The 15,670-nt window shown below is 32.4% G+C and overlaps 1 protein-coding gene across 1 annotated transcript; it reads left to right on the top strand.

Moving 5' to 3' along the window:
* The first annotated feature begins 841 nt into the window (after positions 1-841).
* LOC125864359 (uncharacterized) lies at positions 842-6,080 on the top strand. Its single transcript, XM_049544331.1, has 6 exons — positions 842-1,117; positions 3,869-4,068; positions 4,664-4,804; positions 4,917-4,997; positions 5,460-5,584; positions 5,672-6,080. Exons 1-6 carry the CDS (start codon positions 895-897, stop codon positions 5,718-5,720), a joined length of 819 nt encoding a protein of 272 aa, XP_049400288.1. The 5' UTR covers positions 842-894; the 3' UTR covers positions 5,721-6,080.
* Positions 6,081-15,670: the final 9,590 nt, after the last annotated feature.

Raw genomic sequence — 15,670 nt, 5'->3', positions numbered from 1 at the left:
CTAATCAATATTAACGCACATCACAATCATGATTCATGATATAGGTGTTGTGATCACATCTTAAATTGGTTAATCCAATCCAACTAAAGTTGTTAGATTTTATGACCAAATATAAACAAATAGTTCACCAAACTTCATGATGGAGTATTCATTCCAGCTAATTAAATGAAATAGTGTTTTCTCTTGGAACTTTTGATTTTCAACTTTTTAAAAATTTATCTAAAATTAACTTTGAAATATTGTTGCCTTGTTCCAAGATATGAAATATTATTAGGGTAGATCATTTATTTATTAGTTTTAAATAATAATTCATTTATTTAGTCTCCTAGGAATTTTTTACAAATATTGTTTATCAAAATTAAATTAACCTAATTCAATTAGTATTAAATTATTCAAATCAAAATCAAACCAATTTAATTGATTTGTTTGTTATTAGTTTGGTTCGATTATTTAGTTATTAACCATACATCAAAGTTAAAGAAACGATTCATTCAAATGAATTATTGTCTTTATTCTATTTTGAATCTTATAATTATTAATTCTTATAGTATAACTCAATTATACTTAAATTATTCATATAAAAATAATATAATCATGTATATATAACTATAAAATATGTGTAGAATTAGTTAACACTATTTCTTTAAATTTTCGAACAAAAATCAAAACCAAACTAAATATTATTATTTTTTAAAAATACAAATCAAAGCAAATAAAAATAGATTTGGTTCCATAATTTGTATCAACACCCTCTCTACTCCTTAACAAAACAATTTTTTTTTTTATAACAAAAGGTAAGTTACGAAATATAAGGTATATATATTGATCGACGTATCCGAAGGCTCCAATTTTCAATTGACAGTCGATTTTTTTTTAGCACATCAAGAGAGCAGTATGAAGGCTCCGAGGAGGCCGATCCACGCTGTGTCAACATGGGTTAAACGGCAACCGCCAAAGGTAAAGGCTTTTCTGGCGGTGGTCGCCGGCATGACAGTTCTGGTGCTGCTACGTGCCATTGTTCACGATCACGACAACCTTTTCGTCGCCGCCGAGGCTGTTCACGCCATCGGAATCTCCGTTCTTATCTATAAGCTCACCAAAGAGAAAACTTGTGCTGGTAACAATCCCACATTCTATTTCTGCTTATATATTGTTATCGAAAATTGGTGCTTTTAGGAGATCTGCATTGATTGGTAGTCTTGGATTGAAATTTAGAACCTTTTTGCAAAAGACACAATTAATGAAATCTCACAAGTGAAGTTTGGGTTGGGTAAAATGTGTGCAGACCTTACCACTACGGTAGAGAGACTCTTTTGGAAAGACCCTCGATTCCTAACTAAATTTTGAAAAAGAATACTAATTTATTGATCAATCAGCTCAACCTTCTGAACTAGTATGGATTAGCTGTTTCAATCATCTGAACTCATTCAGCTTTATTTAGATTTCTATTAGGAATTATCATTTTTAGACTATTTTTACAATTGCAAGTTTGCAACCCTCCTCCTGTAATCCCGTCTATGCTTAGCAAAGTTCACATTGCGGAGTTTTATGGTCTTCTTGATAATTCGTTTAATGTGGGTTTTACATTGAATCTTATTAGTTTTATTTGCATGCTAGGCCTTTGTAGTCCACCTATTGCTGTATTGGATGATATTGATTTTGTGGAGTCTTTGACGTAATGAATGTGACTGATGAATTGTATGGTACCAGTTTCATAGTTGGACTATGCAAAAAGCGTGTGTCCTATACCTATATTAACCTTTGGGTTGGTTGAATCAGCTATATTAGTAATGATTTTGCATTTGTATGAAAACATATTGGAGACTGTTTTTATCTGCAGCTACCTTAATGGGTAGCGATTTGACAGTCTGGCATCTTGTGGTTATTGGAATAGATGGTGGGAAATGATTGAATGATTCTTCTCAGACAATTATGTCCTCTACATTCTTTCTAAATAAACACCAATGCAGGTGAAGAGGAGGTTGAGCATTTGCTCTCGGGATCTTTGGTAGTGACAGTCTGTGAGAATGAGATTCCTATTTCCTAAAGCATTGTTTTTTTTTCAAAGAAGCATAAGTGCCTGAACAGCATTTACTTGCCTTCAGTTTCTTTATATCTCACAACTTGGCATATCAATCAACTTATCAATTATGCCACAACCCCAAACTAGTTGGGGTTGGCTGGATGAATCCTCTGTATTCGTTTTGCTCTATTCAAGCACATTAATTTCAATACTAAATGATTGATATTTTAAGGCTAATTAAGAGTTATCTAAACTGGAGATTCTCTGGAACTCATATTCTTTACGCGGACATGCAAGTGTCTAACCAGCATAAGAAGACCAGATTTGTGTAAGAATAACAACAACAAATGTGCCTTAATCTCAAATAGTGTGATTTCCTATTTTGATCATTTGCTTCCGTTATAATATCTTCGTAGCTAAATCCATATTAATTTTGATTGTCTACTTTCTGAGACAATTTTCTTCCCTGAGATCTTAGGTATACCTCGTTATATCACCTTCAACTATCATAATGGCGTCCCTAAGAACTGTTGCATAAGGATATAACCAGATGATCTGAGTTGTCCTTCTCGCATTTTATCATTTCTATGATATTTGTACTCTTGTCGAATATGATCATGTATAGTCTTGTCCCATTTTGTATAACCTCTTTTCCATCTTAACATTTGAATCCTGCAACATACAGATCGTGGATTTGTTGGGCCTTAGAAGCACAACAATTATTCCATATAACATTGCTGGTGTCACAACTCTTCTCTTAAATTTGCCTTTTACTTAGGTCTTGTCCTATGCATGAAACTCCCATAACACTCATCTTTTTCTCCACTTATTTTGCTTTCATGTTTCTTAGATTACTTAACCTAGATGTGTGATTCTCTACATTAGGCCAACAATCTTGTCTAATGCCAATTCACAATCAATCTTTTTTATGGGGATAAACTTGGCCTCTGAATATAATATCAAAATTCATTTTGTTGCATTGCAACATAAATGGTGAGAGCATCTTTTCTTGTTTTCCATTTAAAATAACTTCCACAAATGCCAAAGCCTTTTTCACAATTTCTGTGCTATATATCATAATACTTCATAATTATAATTCATACATGTTGAAAATCAGTGTGTGCTATTGAGATGGGTTATAAGGCGATAGTAGTAGAATTATTGATAGAATGCTGTAACTTTTTCATGGTCATGTGGCCCTTGTTGGTTTTCACATGAGATAGCATTTATCTTATTGTTATTCTTTAGTAAATTGCTCTGTACTCTTCTATATCTGTTAATTATAGTTTTTGAGTTTTGTTCCTCATATCCACAGCTTCATCTGAACATAACGTTAGATAGGAAGGTATGGAGGTCGAGGATTAAGGTAGAAGGTTAGTAGGTAGCTGAGTGTTGCTGTTTTTCGTGTGGGAGAGGTGTAGGCTAGCCTCCTATTGTCCTCTTAGTAGTATTATTCAATTAGCTCATAGTTTGTATTCTTTGATTTGTATTACTATCTGTCGCTGCATTTGTTTGTATCTTGCTACTTTGTTGTCTCTTTTCTTTCAATCTTGTGTCGCATACTTCCCTTTTGGGCTGAGGGTCTATCAGAAACAACCTCTCTACCTCACAAAGGCAGGGGTATGGTCTGCGTACATCCTACCCTCCCCAGACCTCACTTGTGGGATTACATTGGGTATGTTGTTCTTGTTGTTTATAAACTAGATTTTAAAAAATAAAATAATAAAGGAAACCTATTTCTCAATTTTATCCGGATTCAATCCTATGGCTGGGTTTTCCTGATTGCCATGTTAGTTTTTATCTTTTGTGTGCCACTGATCATTTGTAACTCTCATACTATTGCAGGGATTTCACTCAAATCCCAGGAGCTCACTGCTCTGTTTTTGGCTGTCAGACTGTATTGTAGTTTTGTCATGGAATATGATATACATACCTTACTTGATTTAACTACATTGGCGACAACGTTGTGGGTTATATTTATGATCCGATTTAAACTTGAATCAAGTTACATGGAGGACAAAGACAATTGTTCAGTTTATTACGTGGTAAGTCTTCAAACAACCTCACTTTTATATGTGCTTCATTCAAGGTCTAGTTGGTAGTCCATACATTGATGATTGATGTACTGATCTTTGATAGATATAGCTACCAGATACCGCTTATACATGTACTAGTGAAGCGAGACTGTATTTGTGATGATGTTGAATAATTGTTTCAATTCAATTACAATTTTACTTGGTTAATGGCAAATGAAAAAGATAGAGAAAACTAGGAATTTGATTAGAGAAGATCCATGTGTGGTTGATCTCTCTTTGTAAAATTCCTTAAGATCAAATTATCTTGTCATTTGTACTTGAGGCAGATTTGTAAGATGATGACATTTGTAAAGTGAAGTCCCTTTGTAAGAATGCATTTGAGTATTGTGTATAGTAGTCCAAGTCAAGTTGTATAAAACTTCAACTAGAAATGATCTCAAATGTTTACTTTATCCTAAAAAGTTACCAATATTTCATCATCTTTATTATTCTCTGTTTGATTGTTTAAGATTTCGGTTGCATGATTCTCTGTAATGCATGCTGTATAAAGTTTTTCTCTGGCTTATCTTTTATAAGTAAATTGTTTTAACCCACTTTTGTCCAGGGGATCCCTTGTGCTGCCTTAGCCTTACTAATTCATCCATCAACATCACATCACTTGATCAATAGAATCTTCTGGGCTTTCTGTGTTTACTTGGAGGCAGTTTCTGTGCTTCCTCAACTTCGTGTCATGCAAAACACTCAGGTATAATTACTGATTATTGTTGATGAACATGCAGATTTCGCTCTCTTAAAACTTCTGTTCTGATCAAATGTTCTTGTAAGCTTTGACAACATACTTGGTATATTGTCTACAGATAGTTGAACCATTCACGGCTCACTATGTATTTGCGTTGGGTGTTGCGAGGTTCTTAAGCTGCGCTCATTGGATTCTCCAGGTTTGATTTGCAAACTTAAAAAATCGCACAAATCACGTAAATTTTCACTGACAAGGTTTCCATTCTTCATATTTGGTGTAGACGCAGTATCTTATTTGGCTACTATAATGATTCGAACTAGCAGGGATTGGAAGTCTTAGTTGAAGTAAAAATGAGTAGATATGTGGTTTTGGTTACTTTGTCCTAGATTTTGATAAGTGCCTTATCATGCATGTCTAAGTGTCAGTTTTATTAATTCGCACAAAGTCAGGTTGTGCACCTAGTACTGACTACATTGTAGGAACTGATGAAGGACCTTTAAAAACATCTTCAGGTTGTTGAACAATGTATCCTTTTTTGTATGATAGCTGTAACTTAAGTCTACGAATAGAGATTGAGGAAGATTGTCACCTTTAGATCCATTTTTGCATGCATGCTGTTCATTTCTATTAACATTCTAAGTTTCTCTTGGGCTGACTACAGGTTTTGGATAGTAACGGCCATCTACTAGTAGCGTTGGGTCATGGTCTATGGCCTTCAATGGTGCTTATATCTGAAGTTGTTCAGACATTCATCTTAGCAGACTTCTGTTACTACTACGTTAAAAGGTTGAATATCAGCATCCCATGCCTTCCTTGTTTTTCACAATGCTTCTCTATTGACCATATCCTTCTTATTTTGTGAATGTATTGCAGTGTTTTTGGAGGACAGCTGGTTTTGCGCCTTCCTTCAGGGGTTGTGTAACTGAAGTTTGTGCTAAGTGATGGACAAATCTCACGTACCACGCTTGCCTTTGCTTATTTATTTTTTTGTATCCTACACAAGTCCAACTTGGTCTAGTTTCTCCAGGGGTAAGACCAAGAGTGGATGTTTTTGTAAAGCTAGCACTATTTAAATTAAGTAGCTGATTTTGTGGCTATCAATCGTAGTTTTAAACTTTTTAGTTATGAGCTCTAATTTTTTCGGCTTCAGAAAGGTAGTCACACTTGTAGTTTTTATGAACTAAGTTGAATGATTGATGATGCTGGTTCTCAGATAAGCTATAGTGCCTGTTTGATTACAATATAAACAACTTGATTGTGGTAAATCCATTTAATTATAAAATAAATTTTGTGACACATTGGATTGTGCCTTTGTGAGCAATTTTCAAACATACATGTGTTGATTTGCCCATGTTAGAGATTAATGAGGAGCGGGTGTTCATGACTAGGGTTGGATCAATTTCTCAAATGTTGGAATTAGATCAAATCAATTAAGTCAATTTTTCATTGCTTTAGTTTTTATCGAACTAGAGAAATTACATATCTAATCAAATTACATAGAGGTGTGGAAAACACCTAGCGCAAAAAAATAAAAATCAATATGCCATACCATAGAATTTTATGTAAAAATAAACACACACTTGTGTGTGCATGCGCAAGTATACTTTTCAAATGGCTTTTTATATTGTTGATTTGGTTTGATTATTATTTTTTGTTTAAAATCAATACCAAATCATATATTATCAATTTTTAAAAACAAAATTAAAAATTAAACTAAACCTAAAAAGTACTTATTATTTTTATTTTTTTCTTTGATTTTATCGATATTCCGTCACCAACCCTAATGAGAAGTATAAAAACAAGACTAAAAAGTATATAAAAGGTTTTGGCTCGAATATTTCAATTATGAGTTTATGTAAAGTGATTTTTTTGTAGACTGATCCAATAAGTGTAGATAATTGAATTTTCGAATAAAAGCAGTCAACTCTCATTTATTAAGATGATGATTATTATTATTAGGTAAACGGAAGTGATCATCAAATGCTGGAAAAAATAAAATAAAAAGGTCAACAAAGTAGAGGAGAAGAATACATGTGATCTTATTTTTAATTAGGAAACAACACATACGAAGTAATCGTGAAGTTGGAAATTTAACTAAAACGAGTCAAAATATATAAAAACAAATTTAAAAAATTTAACATGTAGTAGTACACATATAAAAATATAACATAATATAATATTTTAGTAAAGGAATGTGAATCGACACCTTTTTGAATAAAATGCGTACAAGAGTGTAGGTACAATTATCAACTGCTTATTAAAAGCACAACAGTCAGTAATTATAATGTATAAAATCGGAATAAAGTCCTTTAAAATGACTTATTTGATTTGAAGGGTGGTCATCCACATGAATAACTCAGAGTTTATTCCCTTCGTTGCGAGTTTATTCCCTTCGTTGCCTTCTAAATTGAACCTATCGCATAAGACTAGACTTTTCTTTCTGGACCCATTCCGCTCTAGCCTATATGCCATCAATCACTCAACCAGAAGGTCCAAAGGACAAAAGTCAAAATTTGAAAAATAATTGAGCATACCATTCATTCAAATAGATACAAATATAGCCTTCAATTTAGATGGCTAATTAATATACAAACTATTTTCATTCTAATTTATATGATATTTTTCTTAATCAACATTTTATTAAAAGTTATTTTCCAATATTTAATAACAATAACTTTATTCTTAATTAAACGTTTGCATGACGTATTACAAATCATAAATTTTAAATACTTTTTGAAAATTTTATGATCAATCAAACATCATCGTCATATAATTGAATTGGGACGAAAATAATAGTAATTTCAACGGCAATTAGACATGTACGAATGTACGATATCTCTTTAGAAAAGATGTCACCTAATTAACAAATATGGGGAGTCCACTTGACTACAATAATATAATCTCTTATAAATTATAAAAATCATAAATGCTTCTAAAACAGCAATGCATGTGACCAAATTTATATGGCGTTACATTGTGAATACTATTTACACTGCATGGACTTTAAGCTTATCCCAACAAGTCTACGGTTCTAATTTATGACAGTACTTCTCCCACTTTTTGTCATCAACTTTCACATCCCATTTAATGCCATCACACTCTGTTGACTTTAGCCTTCCATCTCTATCATCCAACACAATGTCCCTACTAAGAAAGGAAAAATTTTTCCTAAGAAACTACTCCCTCCGTCCCTATTTACTTGTTCATATTTCCTTTTTTGGTTGTCCCTATTTAGTTGTCCATTTTGACAAATCAAGAAAGGACAATAAATTTTTTCCTATTATACCCTTATTTACACTTCTTGAAAATTGTAAAAGTGTATGTTGTTTCCCTCCAATTTATTTCACTTTAATTCAAATAAGTGGTTGTAATTTTGAAGTGAAAAGTTGTCATAAGGGTAAAATTGTAACTTCACTGTGCTAATCATTGTTGCCTTAATCTGTGTGTCATTTCTAAAGTGGACAACTAAAAAGGGACGGAGGGAGTAGTAGTCCGCATGTGAGTTGGATCGACAGTCATATATAGTTTAGATTGATCAATCAGACACTCTTCGTTAAAAAATTATATTATCTATTTAGAAAATTGTACGAAATATATAAATCAATATTTTTCATACATATATATTAAATTTTTGACACCGTTAACGCTTTGACTTCGCCACTAATTTAAATAATATATTTGTAATAGTAAATTTATTAAATATATATAAATATTAAGTTTAAAATCCAATTATCATTATTTAAAATTATTATTATAAAATTCAAAATTCATTAATTCGGGAAAATATCAAGCATAACACTAAAAAGTCAAAGCTGCTTACTACTCTGACAAATTGGATAACATTTTGGACATACTCTCTATACAAGTACTTTTGAGAGAAAAAGATATACAGTTAAAAACTTCCCTTTTTTTCTGATCGTGCATATATTCTAGTTTATTATATTTAATTAAAATGATGAAAAAGGAAATTTGTAGTTGCAACAAGAAAAAAACAAGTAGATCTTATGATTCTAGTTAATGAGCATGAAAAGATAGTTGCTTTGCTTCCCTTTTTAGCTGTTTTTCTTTACTTTACTTTTGTGATAATAAAACTCTCAATTTAAAGTAGAAACAAAATGATATGACATGTTTATTATGACAACACGTAGAAATGTTGTCTTTCAGAAGTATTTTTCTTCAACAACATAATATATATAGTGTATGTGTGCTCTTTTAAGATGTACTCCCTATTCGTTCATCTTTATTTGATCAATATATTAAAAATGAATCTGAATCCAGAACAAACATATTTTGGGCATCACATACGAATAGGAATCCTCTAAAACACAAATCAAAACGAATATTTAGCTCACAAATGGCCGAACTATCCCAAACGATGTTTGTATATTCATGGGAGTACAAGGGAGAAATAATGTAAATTGTAACTTAATCAGATATGTAAGAATATAGTATCTCCGTTCTTAAATACTTATCATCCTTATTAAAAATAAATAATCTATGATATTTATCGTTTTAGAAAATCAAGACATAATTGAATATATTGTTTCTACTTTTTTTTATTATCCTTAGAAGTGTTACAAATCCACNGAGTGTATGCCACTAATTGCAGCGCGCACACGGTATTCTTTAGTAAAAGGCAAAAGAATAATTGAATATATTGTTTCTACTTTTTTTTATTATCCTTAGAAGTGTTACAAATCCACTTAATTGTGTTGATGTTTCTCTTAATCTATCCTAACGTAATGTTTTCATTTATTATATTAATTAAATATTATAGTAACACATTGTTAAATGTTGTAAAAGGATGGTTTGAACATCCTATAAAAGGGTAGTCTTCACCCTTGTAAAAGACACAATTGAAGAGATTAAAATAAGACTCTCAACTCACACTTTGTCTTACTTTCTTGTTTAAGTATTCTTGCATTTTCCTCTTATTTTACAATACGTTATCAACACGAGTCTCTAACCAATTGAGACCTACTTAATTTGGGATTATCTTTTTTTCCTAAAAGTTAATCAATTTTCTTTTAGAGTCAGGTATAAATTTATGTGTTTATAACATCTCTAATAGGACTTGCATAAATCTTTGATATGTATTTTAATTACTGCATCTATAACTTGCTTTAGGTATTATTATGATACTTTACTAGGCATAATAATCAATACGTTTCAAGTTTATATTGTTATGTTATTTATATGCTACTAACTTATAATTCTAAATTAAATACTAAGCAATATGATAACATGATAGTTAGAATACTCGTAACTATTTTCTTGTCATACATTTTGTGTGTCATAAAGAATATAGTATTGTATTAAATATAACTTGAAATTATTACTAAACTTTGACGTTAATTGAAACTAGTAATAAATACTTAAAACAAGTAGAAAATATATTTAACTCTTACCGTTTCAATGCTTCATGAGTTTATATTTTTTTCTAACATTAATGTTCATGCATATAATATATTTTATACTCATCCTATACTTTATTATTTAAAGTATTAATTTGTCATTTATAATTAACAAACCAACATCATAATATTAACTCAATTATTTTATGATACTCCCTCCGTTTCACAAAGAATGACCTCCTTTCCTTTTTAGTCAGTTTAAAAAAGAATTACCTCTTTCCTTTTTTGGTAACATTTTACTTTTTGCTTTCCACGTGGCATGTTTAAGACCATAAGATTAAGGGCAATTTTGTACATTTGACATAATTTTAATTTAGGACCACAAGATTCAAAAGTCTTCTTTATTTACTTAAACTCCGTGCCAAGTCAAACCAGGTCATTCTTTGTGAAACGGAGGGAGTAGTTTTCATCATGTCGAATTTGTTAAAGCTTGAATTTGTGGCACTTGACATTTCTGGAAAGAACTATTTGTCATGGGTACTTGATGCTGAAATTCACCTTACTGCTAAGGGTCTTGGTGCTAGTATAATCGAAGGAAATCATAAAGCGAAAGCTATGATTTTCCTTCGTCATCATCTTGATGAAGCCTGAAGGTTGAATACTTAACAGTGAAAGATCCACTTGAATTGTGGATAGGTTTGAAAAGGAGGTTTGACCACCTCAAGGCAACGGTATTGCCAAGGGCTCGTTATGAGTGGATGCACTTACGGTTTCAAGATTATAAAATCATAATTGAGTATAACTCTGATATGTTTAGAATCACTTCTCAATTAAAATTATGTGGGGAAACTATAAAAAATGAGGACATGTTGGAAAAGACACTAACTACTTTCCATGCCTCCAATATGATATTACAACAACAATACCGTGAAAAGGGTTTTAAAAAATACTCTGAATTAATCTCATGCCTTCTGATGGCTGAGCAGCATAGTGACCTTTTAATGAAAAATCATGAAGTTCGTCCTGCTGGAAATGCTTCATTATCGGAGGCACACAGGGCAGAAGCACACAACCAGTCTGAAATAAGACAAAACAATCGGGGTCATGATAATGTGCGTGGGCGTGGCAAGGGCAAAAGACGATATAATAATCATCAAAGTGGTGGTCATAACAAAAAGGAGTACAATATGAGTTCTCAAAATAATCCTTCAAAGGGCAAGGGTGATCACTGTCATCGTTGTGGCCTTAAAGGTCACTGAAAAAATGAATGTCGAACACCTGAGCATTTTGACAGGCTGTATCAAAATTCATTTAAAAGGAAAGGAAATAAAGGCGGTGCCTCCTCTTCTAATGCCTGGGTGGAGTCACATTTGACTCTCAAAGATGATGTCAAGGCAGGATCTTCTCAAAAATATGTTGAGAATGTTGAGGCAAATTTAGCATTGAAAGATGATGCTTTTGATGGGTTCGATGATATTACTCATCTAGAAGTTGAGGACTTCTTTGGGGATCGCAACTGAAGATTGATAATTGAACTGGGAAATGAATAATGTTGTTATGTGTTTTAAATGTATTACTTGAAGTTCATGTACTTAAATTTTCCCTTGTTAAGTTTCGTACTTCTTATTATGTATTTTTATGTTTATGAAGATAAATAAAATTTCCCAGTCTTCAGTTGAATCCAAGATGAATAATGGAGATATGTGCCTTCTGGACAGTGCCACAACTCATACAATACTAAGAGAAAATAAATATTTATCTCATTTGATTATGAAAAAGGCATATGATAATACAATATCCAATAATACAAAATTGATTGAGGGTTCTGGAAGAGCGGCCTTATTATTACCTAGAGGAACAATATTGATAATAAATAATGCATTGTATTGTAGTAAGTCTCAAAGAAACTTATTAAGTTTCAAGGTTATTCGTCAAAATGACTATCATGTTGAGACTACAAATGAAGGAAATATGGAATACTTTTATATTACTACAATAAATGCGAAGAAGAAAACTGTGAATGAAAAATTGCCTGCACTTTCTTCTGGGTTGTACCATACAAATATTGGTACGATTGAATCACATGTCATGGTAAACAAAAGGTTTACTAATTCTAATGATTGTGTCATTTAACATGATCGATTGGGCCATCCCGATTATAATATGATGCGCAAAATAATTGAGAATTCACATGGGCATACTTTGAAGAACCAAAATATTCTTCAATCAAAGGAATTCTCTTGTGCTGGTTGTTCACAAGGAAAGTTGGTTACCAAATCATCAATGGCTAAGATTGGAGTGGAATCTCCTGCATTTCTAGAACGGATACAGGGTGATATAGTGGCCTATTCACCCTGCATGTGGACCATTTAAATATTATATGATCTTGATAGATGCATCTACAAAATGGTCTCATGTGTACTTATTATCAACTCGCAATATGACTTTTGCGAGGTTGTTGCTTAAATAATAAAGTTAAAAGCACAATTTCCAGATTATACAATAAAATATTCGTCTTGATAATGCTGATGAGTTTACATCTCAGGCATTTAATGATTATTGTTTGTCCACTGGAATAACAGTTGAACATCCCGTTGTACATGTTCATACTCAAAATGATTTAGCAGAGTCATTAATTAAACGTCTTCAATTGATAGCTAGATCATTGTTGATGATGACAAAGTTATCTGTTTCGATTTGGGGGCATGCTATTTTGCATGCAGCGACACTTGTGTGCATAAGGCCAACCAGTTATCATGACATCTCCCCATTATAATGGTTTTTGGTCAGGAGCCAAACATTTCCCATCTTAGAATCTTTGGTTGTGTGGTATATGTTGCAATTGCTCCACCACAACACACAAAGATGGGTCCCTAAAAAAAGTTGGGGATATATATTGGGTATGAATCTCGTTCTATTATAAAATATTTGGAACCTAGAACTGAAGATTTATTTATTGCAAGGTTTACTGATTGTCATTTTGATGAATCAGTATACCCAACATTAGGGGGAGAACAAAAGTAGTTGGAAAATGAGATAGATTGGAATTCACTTTCACAGTCTAATTTAGATCCTCGAACAAATCAATGTGAACAAGAAGTTCAAAAGATGATTTATTTGCAGAATATTGCAAATCAACTGCCGGATGCATTTACTAACCTTCCATGGGTTACTAAATCATATATCTCAGCTGCTAATGCTCAAGTTCAAGTTGATGTCTCGATAGGACAAAATGATAAGGTAAATAAGTCTGGACCACACTTAAAACTTGGTAGACCAATTGGTTCCAAGGATAATAATCCTCAGAAAAGGAAAGGAATAAATGATCAAGATGATCATAATATGGAGGCCATTGCTTATGAAGATCTCCGAGACATAATAAATGATGACACCATAGAGGAGGTCCATGTACCTGAAAATAATGAGAATGAGAAAATCTCTATAAATTATGTCTTGACGAGAAGAAGGTGGAATCAAAATAATATTGTGGTGGATAATATTTTTGCCTATAATGTTGCAGTTGAAATAATGCAACAAGATGAGGATTTAGAACCAAGCTCTGTCAATGAATATTGACAGAGAAATGATTGGTCAAAATGGAAGGAAGCAATTCAAACAGAATTGACTTCACTTGAAAAACATGAAGTTTTTGGACCAATAGTCCGAACACCTGAAGGTGTCAAGCCAGTGGGGTGCACATGATTTTTTGTGCGAAAACGCAATGAAAGTGGTAAAGTTGTAAGGTTTAAAGCATGACTTGTGGTACAAGAATTTTCGCAAAGGCCTAAAATTGATTATGAGGAGACATATTTTCCTATGGTAGATGCAATTACATTTAGGTTTCTAATAAATATGACAGTTCATGAAAAGCTTGAAATGCATCTAATGGACGTTGTCACAGCCTATTTGTATGGCTCACTAGATCACAATATTTTTATGAAAATCCCTGAAGCAATCAAAGTGCCTGAAGCATATAAAAATTCAAAAGAAAGTTGTTCAATAAAGCTTCAGAAATCCTTATATTGATTGAAACAATCAGGGCGAATGTGATATAATCGTCTTAGCGAATATTTGCTAAAAAAAGGGTATAAGAATGACCCTATTTGTCCTTGTATTTTTATACGAAGGTCAAAATCTAAATTTGTAATAATATATGTTTATGTTGATGACTTGAACATCATTGGAACTCCTAAAGAGCTTTACAAGTTGTTGAGTGTTTGAAGAAAGAATTTGAAATGAAAGATCTTGGTAAGACAAAATTTTGCCTTTGCCTTCAAATTGAACATTTGAAAAATGGAATATTTATCCATCAATCAACATATACTAAAAAGGTTTTGAAGCGATTTTACATGGATAAATCACATCCATTGAGTACCCCGATGGTTGTGAGATCTCTTGATATAAATAAAGATCCATTCCGACCTCAAGAAAAGGATGAAGAACTTCTTGGTGATGAAACTCCATATATCAGTGCTATTGGGGAACTAATGTACCTTGCCAACAATACCCGAGCAGATATTTGCTTCGCAGTAAGTCTATTGGCGAGATTCAACTCATGTCTAACAAGAAGACATTGGAAATGTGTTAAGCATATATTCAAATATCTTTAAGGAGCAATTGATATGAGATTGTTGTATTCTAATACATCCAAGTCAGAATTGATTGGTTATGCAGATGCGAGATATTTGTCTGACCCACATAAAGTTCGATCTCAAACAGACTATTTATTCACATATGGAGGTACAACTATATCATGGCGTTCGATGAAGCAAATAATAGTTGTTACTTCTTCAAATCATGCAGAGATAATAGTCATTCATGAAGCCAGTCGAGAGTATGTATGATTGAGATTAATGACTCAACATATTTTGCAATTATGTGGTCTTTCTGTGCAAACAAACATTCCAACAATATTGTATGAAGATAATGTTGCTTGCATAACTCAATTAAAGGGAGGATATATCAAAGGAGACCGAACAAAGCATATTTCACCTAAGTTCTTTTTCACACATGATCTTTAACAAAATGGTGAGATAAATGTTCAACAGATTCGTTCGAGTGATAATCTTGCAGATTTATTCACTAAGGTGTTGCCAACGTCAACATTTGAGAAGCTAAGATATAAGATTGGAATGCGTCGTCTCCAAGCTATCAAATAAATTTTTCATCAGGGGGAGTAAAATACGCACTGTACTCTTTTTCCCTTAACCAAGATTTTGTCCCATTGGGTTTTCCTGGTAAGATTTTTAATGAGGCAGCACTCAAGGCGAATAACAAGATGTATGTACTCTTTTTCCTTCACTAGGCTTTTTCCCACTGGGTTTTTCCTATTAAGGTTTTAACGAGACACATTATCTATAAACATCCAAGGGGGAGTGTTACAAATCCACTTAATTGTGTGGATGTTTCTCTTAATCTATCCTAACGTAATATATCCATTTATTATATTAATTAAATATTATAGTAATGTATTGTCAAATATTGTAAAAGGATGGTTTGAGCATCCTATAAAAGGATA

The sequence above is a fragment of the Solanum stenotomum genome, chromosome 5, assembly GCF_019186545.1.
Source record: "Solanum stenotomum isolate F172 chromosome 5, ASM1918654v1, whole genome shotgun sequence".
NCBI classification, from domain to species: Eukaryota; Viridiplantae; Streptophyta; class Magnoliopsida; order Solanales; family Solanaceae; genus Solanum; species Solanum stenotomum.
The sequence above is the reverse complement of the archived record's forward strand: the minus strand, read 5'-3'. Positions and strand labels throughout refer to the sequence as shown.